This window comes from Chionomys nivalis, chromosome 16 (assembly GCF_950005125.1).
Source record: "Chionomys nivalis chromosome 16, mChiNiv1.1, whole genome shotgun sequence".
NCBI classification, from domain to species: domain Eukaryota; kingdom Metazoa; phylum Chordata; class Mammalia; order Rodentia; family Cricetidae; genus Chionomys; species Chionomys nivalis.
The window spans coordinates 22,608,668-22,623,553 of NC_080101.1; the positions used below are offsets into that span (position 1 = coordinate 22,608,668).

At 42.1% G+C, this 14,886-nt stretch overlaps 1 protein-coding gene across 3 annotated transcripts in view; it reads right to left on the reverse strand.

The window, feature by feature from the left end:
- The window catches only part of Invs (inversin), a 133,259-nt gene that overhangs the window by 26,370 nt on the left and 92,003 nt on the right, over positions 1 to 14,886 (reverse strand). For all 3 annotated transcript variants that reach the window (XM_057791028.1, XM_057791026.1, XM_057791027.1), the window contains exons 7-11: positions 13,270 to 13,379; positions 10,765 to 10,936; positions 9,289 to 9,444; positions 8,648 to 8,877; positions 3,005 to 3,111 (exon numbers count right to left, since the gene is read on the reverse strand). In XM_057791028.1, coding sequence (XP_057647011.1) covers positions 3,005 to 3,111; positions 8,648 to 8,877; positions 9,289 to 9,444; positions 10,765 to 10,936; positions 13,270 to 13,379 — 775 coding nt within the window. The remainder of the gene's footprint in view (positions 1 to 3,004; positions 3,112 to 8,647; positions 8,878 to 9,288; positions 9,445 to 10,764; positions 10,937 to 13,269; positions 13,380 to 14,886) is intronic.

Sequence of the window (14,886 nt, forward strand, 5' to 3'; positions counted from 1 at the left end):
AAGGTTAGACTCAGAAAATCACATCAGGACGATTGAAAAGAAAATCTCTCTTCAAAAGTTACTTAATAGTTACAGTACAGCATAAAAAGAAAAGGTTTTCAGAAAAAAGGTGGAAGGAAACTGAATTCAGAGCCTATGTTGGGTGGGTCAGAGATCCATGTATGGTATCCTTACTATATTTCCAACAGCTGAAAAAAAAAAACCACGGTCATTTCAGAATGCCTCAATTTGCCACTACTGTTTGGGGAACAGAGGGCCATAAATAAGCGGCCTCAAATGACACTTATGAGTAGATGTCATTCTGTAAATTCAGGAGGACTAATTTTCTCTTCTGACCGCACATCCACTAATGAAGAGATTATCAGAGCTACTGGACACAGGGCAGTAATGCGGCGTGACCTTTACAAGTCACTAACTACAACATCTTCACTTCATAAATAGAGACCCAGGAAAGTAAAGCAACTTGCTGATGATTATGCAAACAGTCCGTACAGAATATAGTTACAATGATAGCAAACAGTCCGTACAGAATATAGTTACAATGATAGCAAACAGTCTGTACAGAATATAGTTACAATGATAGCAAACAGTCTGTACAGAATATAGTTACAATGATAGCAAACAGTCTGTACAGAATATAGTTACAATAATAGCAAACAGTCTGTACAGAATATAGTTACAATAATAGCAACTAGCTCCCGGTGTGGTAAACCTCCTCTTCTATCAACTATTGAATGCATTCCAGTAGAACAGAATTGCTTGTGCAATCAACTTGCACACAACACGTATATTCAGTAAGCCTAACAATCTTTCTGTAAGTGCCTAGTGTAGTGTTTATCCAGAAAATCCGGGCTGGGAAAGAGGAACCTGTGTGACCTTGCGTAGTCAAAGACCTCTGGATTTGTTTCCTCATCCATAAAACAGAGGGGGAAAGAGAAAGAGAGAAGAGACCCAGATCTCTAGGGCTGTCTCTGTGTTAGAATTTAACATCTTAAATATTTTTATTATGAAAAAATTGTATTTTCATTATGAGATATTTCAAGTATAAAATATTGAAAAATAATAATTCTCCATATTTTCAAAACCCAAACTTAAGAACCAGAAATGATTTTTTTTTGTCCATGTTTACTTCTTTCAATTTCTTCCTTTAAATTTTTGTTTAAAGTATTTTAAGGCAAACTGTGGAGTCCTGTCCGTCCATCTCTGTGTCTCAGCATTCACCTGTACATAATATAGGCACAGCCACAAGGATCATTATGTTATCAAAATTAGCAGGAATTTCTTAGTAAAATATAACACACAGTTCCTCTGTCTCAACCATGTTTTCTTTTAATCACTGGTTTATTCAAATTAGAATTTTTAATCAAATCAATCTTAGCTTCAGAGAGACACAATCTAAATATCTAGCCAGGTTTCAAGATTGACGTTTACATCTAGTGTTTAAGCAACTCACCGCGGTGTTGTTATTACCATTCTATCCCAAGTTCCATTTAGCAACATCCAAGCACTGTGAATATTCCCACTGACATGAGAGAGTGGCTGTCAGGTGGTTATTGACCGAGAGACAGCAGAGGTTGGCAGAAATGATGTCCATTTGGGGAACATCACTTGGTTAGTGACTATGCACAAGAAGTAGAAATTAGCACTACACTGATGGTAACCAGCCAAGAAACAATGAGAAGAGATAACACACAATTGGACCTGCCACGTGGGAAAGGGCTGACGAGTTCAGCAGAATGCCCAAACCAGAATGTCAGGAAATATAAGCTGCAGTGCCAGCTTCTGACATTTGTCTATCGAGGTGCACAGCTGGGGAAACACGGGACAGGCTGGGGTACATTTTCATTGTTTCTTTACAAAGACAGCAGCTAGGAAACAAACACTGTTGGAGTAAATTATTCTTTTTAATCACTTCTGAACTTCACAGGCACTAATAGATTTGTGATTGGCTTTAGGAAATAAGCGACTTCTTTTTAATTAGTTGACTGCTGCTGCAGGGGTGCCCGTGTGTGAAGGTGGGTGAGCCTGTGCCATGCACAGTGAACCTCAGAGAACAACTTTCAGAAGTTGGCTTTCTCTCCACACCGAACTCAGGCCATTAGACTTGTGCAGTCAGTGCTTTTATCTGCTGAGACATCTTTCTGGCCCAGACATTCCTTAAAGAAATCCCTAATTTGGGAGATTCTTCTCTTTCCCTTCTGTTTTTCCTGTGGAATTTAAAGAGAGGCACCTTCAGTTTTCTTGCTAACAAATAAAGACTCTGGAAGATGTTCAGAAGCCTGGTAATAAACTTAGTCACTACCTCAATTTACTAGAACCTTACTAGGGTCAAGATCCAGAGTCTCTCCTGCTTAGGCTTCCCTTTGCATCTGGTCCTTTCCCACTCACACTGGGGATGGAATGCAGAGCTGAGCACACAGGAGGCAGACACTTGAAACTGAGCTACACTCCCACCATGTCTGAGCCTTTTTTATTGGGCCAGAGTCTTTGAGTGTCAACCCTAGCATATCTCTGTGAACCATATTTTTCAAAAAGGGAATATTTATAGATGTTCAGCTTTCATCTCAGCTTCTCCATGTTTTCAGACACATGACAGCAGTCTTTTGTCCACAAACAAATTATATCTTCACCACTAATAGGAAAAATTTGAATATGTAACTCATTCTCCTAGCCCAGATGAATTTGTGGGCCTGGACCTTCAGAATTTCACTGGCCATATGTTAGGTACAAGCTTGAAGAAGGTCCTTTTCCCACTCTGCAAATGTGAACCTGCCATATGTAGTACCCAAAGTTTTGAGCAAGTGCAAAACTCCCATGGTTCTAAGTGAAAACTGCATGGAGATGTGGCTCTTTCCTCTGACTCAAGACTGCTTGGCACAACATTTCTTTATGAGTATACTCATATTTCTGAACCAATATCTCAACTTGAGATTTTTTCTCATCGGAAAGGAAGGATGTGAGATGAACAACACTATACCCACTCTCCTTCTAATCAATGGCTTACCTCTCCTCGTTGTTCTCCATCTGATTAGGGAAAGCAGCAAAATCTAGCAGTAATTTAATTGCATCAAGGTAGCCATTGTTACAGGACCAGTGCAAAGCTGTTCGTCCCTGCAAGTATGAACAAATCAACTGTAGTGGAGTAAGCGATTCAAGACACATAATAACTTAGAAGAGACAACTTCCCCTCAGACTCATCACTAATAAACAAGGGACACTATGAAGTACATAACAAAACAGATGGTTCTTAGTTTAAGTGACCACAATGAACACGTTCGTCAAAGGGCAATCGTGCACTGTCCAAGGTAAGATCTGAGGAGGATTCGAAATTGATCAAAGAACATTCCAACCAAGAATGAAAACTCTGACTTTCACTACAAGAAAACAGGAGGCACACCCAAATCGAGTCAAATTCAGAAAAAATAAATGGTGTGATGGGTATTCTTGGTTATGACCTCGACTACATCTGGACTGGAATTAACTTAAACACAAGTGGACAGGTACACCTGTGAGGGGTTCTTCTTAATTAAATCATTTGAAATGGAAAGACCCACCCTAAATCCAGATCTTTTGAAGTGGGGCGATCCACCTTAACCCTGGGCCACAACCTCTGCTGGCAGCCTATATAAAGGACATGGAAGAAGAAGGCTTACTCTCTTTGTCTGCTTGCCCTCCTCTTACTGGCAAGTTCATCCCATCACTGGGAGTAGAGCCTACTTCTTCAGGATTCCGGTGTGTACTGAAGACCAACTAAGATACTAGGGCTGTGGACTGAACAACTACCAGATTCTGAGACTTTCTCTTGGTAGACAACACTGTTGGACTAGCTTGACCATAGCCTGTAAGCCACTCTAATAAATCCCATATATATTAATATATATTTCAGTTCTGTTCCTCTAGAGAACCCTGACTAGTACAAATGGCATTTACTAAAGAACGGATAAAGAAAATGTGGTACATTTACACAGTGAAGTATTACTCAGGAAATCTGGAGGCAAATGGATGGAACTAGAAAAGATCATCCTGAGTGAGGTAACCAAGGCCAGAAAGACAAAATGGTGTGTACTCACTTACAGGTGGGCATTAGTTATAGAGGATAAGCACGCTACAATCTACAGACCGGAAGAAGCTAAGTAACAGGGAGGATGCATGAATCTCACTGTGAAGGGGAAAGAGAACAGACATCACAGCTGGATGGGGAAGGGGCCTGTATGGGGAGGGGATGGGCATGGGAACAGGAGTGATCAGATCGGGGGAGGATGGAGAGAGTACCAGGAAAGACAACTGTAATCAGGGGCATCTCTGGGATGAGATAACCTAGTGAAATGAAACTCCCAGGAATCTATGAGGGTGACCTAGCTAAGACTCCTAGCAACGGGAGATGTGGAGCCTGAACCAGCCATCTCCCATAACCAGGCAAGACTTCTAGTGGAGGGGCTGTAACACCAATCCAGCCACTTAACCTTCAACCTACAATTTGTTCTGCCTACAAGATATGCTGGGGTAAAGGCGGCACAAAAATTATGGAAGTGGTCAACCAATGAAGGATCCAGCTTGAGACCCATGCCATGAGAGGGAGCCAATCACTGACAATACCTGGAGGGCCAGAATCCAGAGGTGGAATAGCTCAGAGACTTAAGATAGAACCAAACAAGACTAACAAAAAAGTAGTCAATGAAACTACTTTTAATGATGTTCTGTTATACTCATAGATTATTGCCTAGCCCAATTGTCATCAGAGAGGCTTCACCTAGCAACTGATGGAAACAGATGCAGAGATCCACAGTCAAACATTAGGTGGACTTCAGAGAATCCTGTGAAAGAAAGAGGAAGGATTATGGGAGTGAAAGACCCCTGGAGTGGGGAAACTCTCACTCAAGTCTCAGGATAACATGACCCCCCAAAAACTCACAAGAGACTGTCCTTGCTGCAATCACACGAGGTTTATTGACAGGACAGGAACCACTGCACTGGGGCACTCATTTCCCACACAGGGGTAGAGATTTCGGCGACTGAGTAGCTTGGAGCAGGGGTATTTAAGGGAAAAACCATAACCCAATAACCCAAAGGGGGTAGGGAAGGTGTCATTGGAAAATTCAGAAAATACCAGTCCTGATGGGACTTAGCCAAACACATCACTGTATGGCGGTGATGGTGGGACTTAGCCAAAGGCACGCAGGGCAGCTAAAGCAGGGATTGGGATTGTGAATTGATGAGGCAGCCGACACACAAACATCAGACAAGAGTACCGAGAAAATGAAGAACTGAAATTTTCATCTGAAGAATCTAACATCCCAGCACCCAGTGCAGGAAGTGGAGCCAAAAAGATCTCGAGTTGGAGGTCAGCCTGAGGTAAATAACACGTTCCAGGATGGGCTACAAGGTGGGAATCCGTCTTTAAAAGAAAATAATTTTTTAAAGGGAGTACCTATAATCCTAGCACTTGGGACTCAGGAGGTGAGGATGGGAGGAAAGAGTTCAGCACATGTGTGGCTCTACAGCAAGCTCAAGACAAGCCTCGGGTTCAGGAGACCTTGTCTTAACACCAGTACTTGCCCACCAAACCAAGAGTAAGTCAAACCTGAGGGAAAAAGGAGGCAGAAAAATAAAGATGAGAGTAAACACCATCCAAAAATCAGATAGGCTTAAAATGCTGAAAATCAGCAAAGACAGATGTCCTTGGAAGGGTTGAAAAAGACAGGTGGAAAGTTTAAAGAAAAAAAAGGAGAAAGAGAATATATATTACCAATGTATACACTTAATGGGGAAATAGCTATAAATCCTAAAACATAATATAGACAAGTGCAGATATGAACATCTTTTTATAAATACAACAGAAATTTTAAGTAAAATGGATAAAAAATTCCCAACAAAGTGCATTTACCAAAGTTGAAAGAAAATTATTAGGAAACAGAATAGTCTAACAGCCACTAACAAGCTGGATTGGTTATTAACAAATTATGCATTAAGAAAATTTCCATGGGGGCTGGAGAGATGGCTCAGTGGTTAAGAGCACTGCCTGCTCTTCCAAAGGTCCTGAGTTCAATTCCCGGCAACCACATGGTGGCTCACAACCATCTGTAATGAGGTCTGGTGCCCTCTTCTGGCCTGCAGGCATACACACAGACAGAATATTGTATACATAATAAATAAATATTTAAAAAAAAAAAAAAGAAAATTTCCATGACCAGTGGACTTCAACAACAAAATTATTCCATACACTTAAGGAAGACGTAGTATCAGTATCATTCAAATTCCTGAAGAGGGAATACTTTCTAGTCTTTTCTATAAGGTCAGAAACTCTCCCTACACAAACACGACAAGAAATAAGAAAGGGAGATTATTAATATAAGATGCAAAGCCTTAAAATATTAGCAAGTAAATTCCCCCCACATATAATGGTAATACTATACTGTAAGCGAGGATTACTCTGTAAGTGTAGGGTAGGTTTAACATCAGAACAAGATTCAGTCGACACGACCCACTATATCAACAGAAGAGAGACGAAAAAGATGTGACTCTGTTAGTAGATGCACAAAATATTTCATATAAATCTAACTATGATTGTTTTTTGTTTTAAATTCTTTCCAACTTTAATTCTTTTTATTTATTTTTATTTTTTAAGATTTAGGATTTTTTAAAATTGATTTTATTGAACTCAACATTTTTCTCTGCTCCCCTCACTTCCTTTCTCCTCCCCTTCAACCCTCTCCCATGGTCCCCATGCTCCCAATTTACTCAGGAGATCTTGCCTTTTTCTACTTCCCATGTAGATTAGGTCTGTGTATGTCTCTCTTAGGGACCTCATTGCTGTCTAGGTTCTCTGGGATTATGAATTGTAAGCTGATTTTCTTTGCTTTATGTCTAAAAGCCACTTATGAGTGAGTACATATGATATTTGTCTTTCTGGGTCTGGGTTACCTCACTCAATATGATGTTTTCTGCTCGATCCATTTGCCTGCAAATCGCAAGCTGTCATTATTTTTTTCTGCTGTGTAGTACTCCATTGTGTAAATGTTCCACATTCTCCTTATCTATTCTTTGGTCGAGGGGCATTTAGATTGTTTCCAGGTTCTGGCTATGACAAACAATGCTGCTATGAACATAGCTGAGCACATGGCCTTGAGGTACGATTGAGCATCCTTTGGGTATATACCCAAAAGTGGTATTGCTGGTTTTTCAAGACAGGATTTCTTTGTGTAACAGTCCTGGCTGTCCTGGAACTTGTTTTGTATGCTAGGCTGGCCTCGAACTCACTGAGATCTGCCTGCCTCTGCCTCCCAAGTGCTGGGATTAAAGGTGTGCGCCACCACTACCTGGCTCTAACTATGATTTTTAAAAATTCTTAACAACCAGAAATATAGTCTCATACAATGGTGAAGTATTGGAAGCCGGATCTCTTAGAAGCCAGAATGAGTTCAAGATAGTCAGCATCACCAATTCTACTCAGAATCATCTGAGAGATCCTACATAGTTCTAAACAAATGATTCCAAAATGCTACATATAAAACTGAATAGAACTAGAAGGTTGCTTAATAAAAGTATGTAAGAAACTGCCCACTTGGCAAAACACAAAAGATATGCTAAATTATAAACAATACATTCCTACTAATATAGGGGCAAGGACCATAGTTTACATATTTTACCTTATGTTACTTTTAATTTTGGAAAGCATTTATTGCATTTATATATGTACTTATTTAGCATATGTGCACACCTGTTCCATCATGCAGATGGCTTCAGGAGACTGTTGTCTCTTTCCCCCTCAGCTATCTTGCCAGCTGCTCATATTACTTTTACATAAAATAACAACCTTGGGAGAAAATTTCTGAAGTTAATGGAGAATCTGTTTTCTGACTTGGAAAACATGACTTATGCTAGCACTTTAGAGTTAAGACAGCCCTCTAAGTAAACTGAGAGAAACTGTACTTACTGCATAGAGGAGGAAATATGAATTAAACTATTATAGGATTCTGAGAGAACACACACACACACCCCACAACTGATCACACTGTATAGCACTTGTTTCTTTGATTCTGTAATCTATTCAGAGGATCGATTATTCTAAGGGAGCAATCCAAAAGAAGAAAGGTAAATTAATGAAGATGATTGTGGAAACAGTAGAGAAGTGTCCTGTTACGGGAGCTAATTACTAAACTCCTGAGTTTGGGTTAAAGGCTTCCTGTTCTCAACTGGTATCACCACAGCGTAATTACTGAAGTTCTAGTGTCCTCAGCTGGGAAGTGGGGTAGGACAGTAGCTACTTCATAGGATCGCTGTGAGAGCTGAATGAACTATCGCTGAATATAAAGCTCAGCATTTAGGATATCAAGCAGTTATGATTATGAGAAAGATTATATATCAGCTGAGAAAATGCCAGTGCTAATTTTAAGCAAACAAAAGGCAGTTTGTAAGGTCATGTGTGTGTGTGTGCGTGTGTGTGTATGTATGTATTTTACAAACATTTTAAAAATTATTCCTAGTGTATATACATGTTAATAATATACAGATATAGATGAGCACCTGAAGAGAACATTGACAAATGAAGAGCATCTCTCTCCAAGTGATAAACTGTTCTACTTAATTCACAGCAAAGAAGAAAGCTCTGCACCACGGAGCTGTCGGCACAGAAAGCCTGAGTTTCTACCTCTTTGTCTTGGATGTTGGGGTCTGCGCTGTTTTCCATGAGCACAGCCATGCAGTTGATGTACCCTCCATAGGCAGCACACTGCAGAGGCGTTCTTCCTGCATAATCCTGCACGTTTGGGTTGATCTTGTTTTCAATCAGTATCTGGCAGACGTCGGCATTTCCCCCCAGTGCTGCCCAGTGGAGAAGGGAGTGTCCATCTTGGTCAACCAGATCTACCCTTGCTCCGCCTAGCAAAGCAAAACTGCAATGAAAATGTCGAACGTAGACAGCATTCATCAGAAGGAACAGAAGATTAAAAACATAACAATGTCCTTTGAAAGCCTTTTTCTCCCCAGTACTTCTATATATTCTACACTGTCTGCAGAACTTCAGAGTATCCCTTAAGTTCTGGAGAGGTGGGGAGTCATTCTCTTTCAGCAAATGAATCTGGGGGTGTGGGAGCAAAGTGATTATTCTGAAATCAAATGTTCACCAACAGGTGAGCTACAAGTACAGGCAGAGGTTTCTGTTGCCACGTGGGCACTCTTTCTCAACTTCCTGCTCCGAGGCTCTGTGTGAATCAAACCATGTCTCACACAAAGCGTGCTAGAATGCCCACGTTTGTGTGAGTCCTAATAGAAGTTCTTGTATCGACCAACCTTTAATAAGTGTCTGAATCACATCTTTGTGTCCCATCTCACAGGCTCGGAAGAGTGGAGTATGTTTCATGACGTCAGTAGCGTCTACTTGAGCATCACTGTCCAACAATAACTTCACAGTGCTGACATGGCCAGACAAGGCAGCAGCATGCAAAGCTAAAAAAACAAAAGAGGCCAAAGTAACTAATAGAATTTCAAAACAATTTTACCTTTTAACTTTAATGTTTTTCTTTCTTTCACTTAGGATTTCCACCTGATTGTGGCTAAATGCAACCCAAATCTCCATCTCTCTGGATGTATATGTGCTGCTGTGGGTGTGTGTGTGGATGCTGAGGCCGGGCATACTCAGTGTTGTGCTGGTGATTTTCTTTTCCTTCTAACTTGCAACTTGGATTTCAGACAAAAGAGGGACTTAATGTTCACCTTGGATGCTAAAAACCACATCTCTTTGCAACCAACACATAGTGACAGGGCTCTAAAACTAAAGCAAGAGTCTGGTGAGAACTGATGGGAGGCTGCAGAGCAGTGAAGGTTCTAGAGTTACAGAACATTCTCTTAAATGGGACATAAGTATGGAGACATGCTAATCAAGTTTGAGAAAGAACATAGAAATGAGACTTGAGCCGGTGGTGGTGGTGGTGCACGCCTTTAATCCCAGCACTTGGGAAGCAGAGGCAGGCAGATCTCTGTGAGTTTGAGGCCAGCCTGGTCTACAATAGCTAGTTCAGGACAGGACAGGGTCCAAATTTATAGAGAAACCCTGTCTCGAAAAACCAAAAAAACGAAGAGAGAGAGAGTCTTGAGAATACATCTAGAGATGTGCATCCCCTTAGAACACAATTTGAAATGGTAGTAGCTACTGAATATGCAGTTTTTTTATATGTATGTGTTCAGGTGTACATGCATGTGTGTGCACACATGTGCTGAGGATCAAAGTTGAATTTGCTGTCTTCCTTGATTGTGCTCTACTTGCACACTGAGGCAGGGTCTCTCACTAACTCTGGAGGTCACATTTTTGGCTAGCCAGTTTGCTCTGCTGTTTCCTTGTCTCCACATCCCACGCAGAGGGATTACTAGTGAGCCTCCCAGCTCACTCACTTTTTCTGGCCCTCACACTTGCATGACGAGGGCTTTATCCACTGAGTTTTCTCTCCAACCCCAACTATGCATAGTTCCACATTTCCATACTTTTTTATATGGAAGTTAGTGAGGAGACAAGTTTCTATCTTGTGTCTAATGTGCAGCCAAAGCTATAAACCAGATGCTAAAATTCACCTGGTAGCCATACTAATTTTAGCCACAATAATTGGAAGAAATAAAGCCTTTGGAGTAAGATCCTGGCAAACTCAAGCTTAACGAGTGAAAAGCTAAGTCAAACAATATTATCTTAGGAACAATGATCTCAAGTTATGTCTTATAAATTTGATAGCACCTTTTGGCATCTGAAGCAGGCTGAGTCCATGCGCCAGTTCCTACCTGTGCCTCCGTACTTGTCTGCCATGTTAATGTCGATGTCAGAGTTTAGACTCAGCATAGTTCTGAGCACATCATCACTGCCTTTCCCTGCTGCCCACATGAAGGACGTTCTTCCCTCCAGGTCGGGGTCGTCTTTCACTGAAGGATGCTTTAAAAACACTTTCACTGTTTCCTGTAAGAAAACCTCATCTGAAACACTGCAGCAGTGGGTACATTCTCCACGGCAATAAAGCACCTGCTAGAGGTGATTCCATAAAGAAGCTAAGGATGGGGACCCTGGGCAGCCAGGCCCAATAATGCCTGGCAGTTTTGGTTACTGTTGTTGTTTTCTGGGCTGCGATCATAAGCTTGAGTGCTGTGTAGCTGAGCATCTTAGCATCTTGCACCTAGGTTAATATTTCTGCATTGAAAATAATCTCTTTTCTAAAACTCAGTTTTCTACGAAGATCAGAAAACTATTGCTTGAATGAATCTAAAGGGCTTCAGAGAGAAATTTCTGCAGCTGATTCTTAATATTTCATAGAAAGCACAGGGGCTAGAGAGGTAACTCAGCAGTCGAGAGCACTAGCTGCTGGGCTCAGTTCCCAGCACCTGCACTGAGACTAGGAGCCATCAGGAAGTCCACTCCTAGATAATCGAGTGTCCTACTCTGCCCTGCAAGGGCACCAGGCAGCCACCTGGTACAGACATACCTGCAGAGGGAACACCCACACAATACAACAGTAAGAAAAAGAATACATTTAAAGTCTCATCTAATTTAGTGCTTGTTTTACCCTGGAAGTAACATAGGTTTGCAACCACATAAATATTGGAGACAGGTACAGGAACAGAAGTAAAACAGGAAATCCCAGCAGTCTGCCCAAGGCATGATATGGCTTCCTAATTTTAAAACTATTTCCTGATTTTGTTTGTTTATTTTTGGTGTTATATGGAGTTAAAAGAAGTTAAAGTAATCAATGGGCTTGAAATAGAGCATAGAAAATGTGCATAATTATTAAAAGTCAACTCTGGACTTGGCAGACCATCTAAAGTAAACATCTGCAATGTGCCACCATTCTCTTTTGCTCCCATCGAAAGTCTTTAATTACTGGTATCTGCAGTAAAGCTGGAGTCTGAAATCTGGTTCACGATCATGGGCAGGCCATTTCATCTCGTAGGACCTGTAAGTGAAATGCCATGACCCACCACCCACAGGATGTGCTGAGCTATGTATGAGTGCTCATTTTCATAGACCCATCAGCTTGGGCCATGCGACTTCCTCTCCATGATAAGAAAGAACTACTTCTCTGAGATAATAAAAGATAATGGTTTGCCAAAACTCTAGGTGGTGCACTGAGTAATGTTTTAGGGAGGCCAAGAAGTTAAGACTGTGAGTATACAGACAGCCCGTGCCCATCCTGAGAGCAGACACACAATGTACTCATCACAGAGAAAGGACACTAGCAGATAAGATAGGATCAAACTGGCTTCTGCAGAGAGTAAGAAGGGGATGAAAATGAGACATTTAGCAGAACACTGAGTTCAAAAAGTGGGAATTATGCTCTGCTCAGGTCAGAACTACTGAGAGTTTCCCTGAACACCCGTGAGGAAGGCAGGAAACCAGCAGTGGCCTCTCCTAATGTTTCTGTGTCATCTGCACACCATCACGCTGCTGAGCCAACCCAACACATAATGGACAAGAATAAACTTTGTGATCCATGAAGGACTATCAGGGAAGAACTATTGATAACACTCATGATTTCTAGAAACAATAATTCACACTGTGGCCTTCTCAGATGTACACAATTCATAATCATTACTATGAATCATAAGAATGTAGTCTGTGTTTGGACACCTGCTCTCATAAGTACATAATTAATCGGAACAGGGTCCGTGTGGGACACCTGCTCTATGCCAGGTGCAGTAGACACTTGCCATGGATTTGCTCTAATCTTTCCAGCAGTTCTAAAGGAAGACATATAGGTATCCTTATACTATCAATGAAGAAGCTTAGACTCAGAGAGGCTAAGAAAGTTGTGTGAGGTCACACAGCTAGCAATCTGCACAGTTGGGATTCCAGTAGTTGGTTTTTTCCAGCTCCAAAGCCTTGTTGCATTGCTTTCAGGACAATTACAGGGTTTCTGAACACTAAATGTCCCTAGTGATATAAAAGTCACAGAATAATAATGAGGTACATTCACCATAAAGCAAAAAGTTATACCAAGTGTTTAAGTAAAGTTGCATAAGCTTGCAAGTGACTAACAACCTTATAAACACACAGACCATGACCCGCACACGGCACCAACAGACTGGCAATGGTTAAGAGCAACCACTCTGTCAACACAGATACACGTGTGTCCATCAGAATGCTGCAGTCTCAGTTAGCTCAGTGTAACCTCCTGTCTGTAACACTGCACTCCATCTCTTGTTAGTAAAGGCTGATGGAAGGGGGCAAGGGATCATGGCATATTAGTTCTTGTAACTGCAAATGAATGTACAATTATATCCAAATAAAACACAACTTACAGCAAAGTTACTCTGAGCTGCATAGTGCAAGGGTGTTGCTCCTTGGCTGTCGGAAGGGATAGTTCCAGACTTGTTTCTTTCTAAAAGGAGATGGACGATCTGCGCATGGCCTGAGAACAGACACAAGTTAGTTATCTCGCACAAAGGGGTGAGTCCATTTTTAATCCATTTTAAGAAAAAGAAAAATTATTAGCACTCAGTAGCATTTAAAATGGTTTCACGATCCAAAGGAGGAGCAGAAGGAGAGAGAGCACGAGCAAGGAACTCAGGACCACGAGGGGTGCACCCACACACTGAGGCAATGGGGATGTTCTAAAGGGAACTCACCAAGGCCAGCTGGCCGGGGTCTGAAAAAGCATGGGACAAAACCGGTCTCGCTGAACATAACGGACAATGAAGACTACTGAGAACTGAAGAACAATGGCAATGGGTTCTTGATCCTATTGCACGTAATGGCTTTGTGGGAGCCCAGGTAGTTTGGATGCTCACCTTACTAGACCTGGATGGAGGTGGGTGGTCCTTGGACCTCCCACAGGGCAGGGAAACCTGCTTGCTCTTTGGGCTGAGGAGGGAGGAAGACTTGATTGGGGGAGGGGAGGAATGGGAGGTGGTGGCGGGGAAGAGGCAGAAATCTTTAATAATTAAATTAATTAATTAATTAATAAAAAAAAAGAAAAAAAATAAAATGGTTTCAAACAGCTCCCAGTGCAGCCCCTTCCACTGTCTCCCCTGCACACTAGAAGGGAAAGCTGAGACACTGAAAACAGGGGGCTTCGTTAGGGAGGAAAAGCACAGTGGTGGTAAGTGCCGGGCTCAGGCACTGCCTCTTGGACTTCTTGGCTTCACTGTCTATCAGGCTAAGGCTCTGCTTTCTGACCCATCAGAACTGAACATCAGCTCCCTGCTACTGCTCAGCTGAGCTAATGGAAATGAACCATGTCTGCTGCTGAGGCCTCCCAACCATCCTGCCATGTCTCTCCCCTAGTCTTTTACTATCAAAGCACTGATTTCAAACTCCACAGAAGGAGGAAGCAGGGACTGTGATGCGGCGTGGGCTAGTAGTCTGCACTCTGAAAAAACTGGTTCTACGGAGGTAGAGCTCTACAAGCGGCCAAAGAGTGAACAGGCTGGCCATGGGAGTATGTGCCTCTAAACCTCACTTCAAGGCTCAGGCAAGAGGACTGAAAAACTGAGGCCAGCCTGGACTACTGGGCAAGTGCTAGGATATCCTCTGGTGATCCTGTCTCAAAAACCACAATGGCACAGCACAGCACAGCACAGCACAGCACAGCACAACAAAGAGGGCTAGTAAACCTAGGAACCCCTTTTTTACTCTCTAACAGAGCATGCGCAGAACCAGGCAAGGAAGGAGATGCCATGGAGGAGGAGCCCTCTGAGCAAGGTTGCGCTGGGTGGAAGGCAGGAAAAGGGACCTGCCTGGGGGCTGTGCTCAGCTACTCGCCCCACACATGGGGTTTGAGGAGTCTTCCCAACCCAAATACAGGCCGGTGCCAATCCATGCAAGAGTGTCAATCTAAATACATCTTATTTTGTCTGAGGAGCAAAGAGGAAAATTCAGTAAAGACTTGAGGATAACATACTACAGGCAGGGGAAGA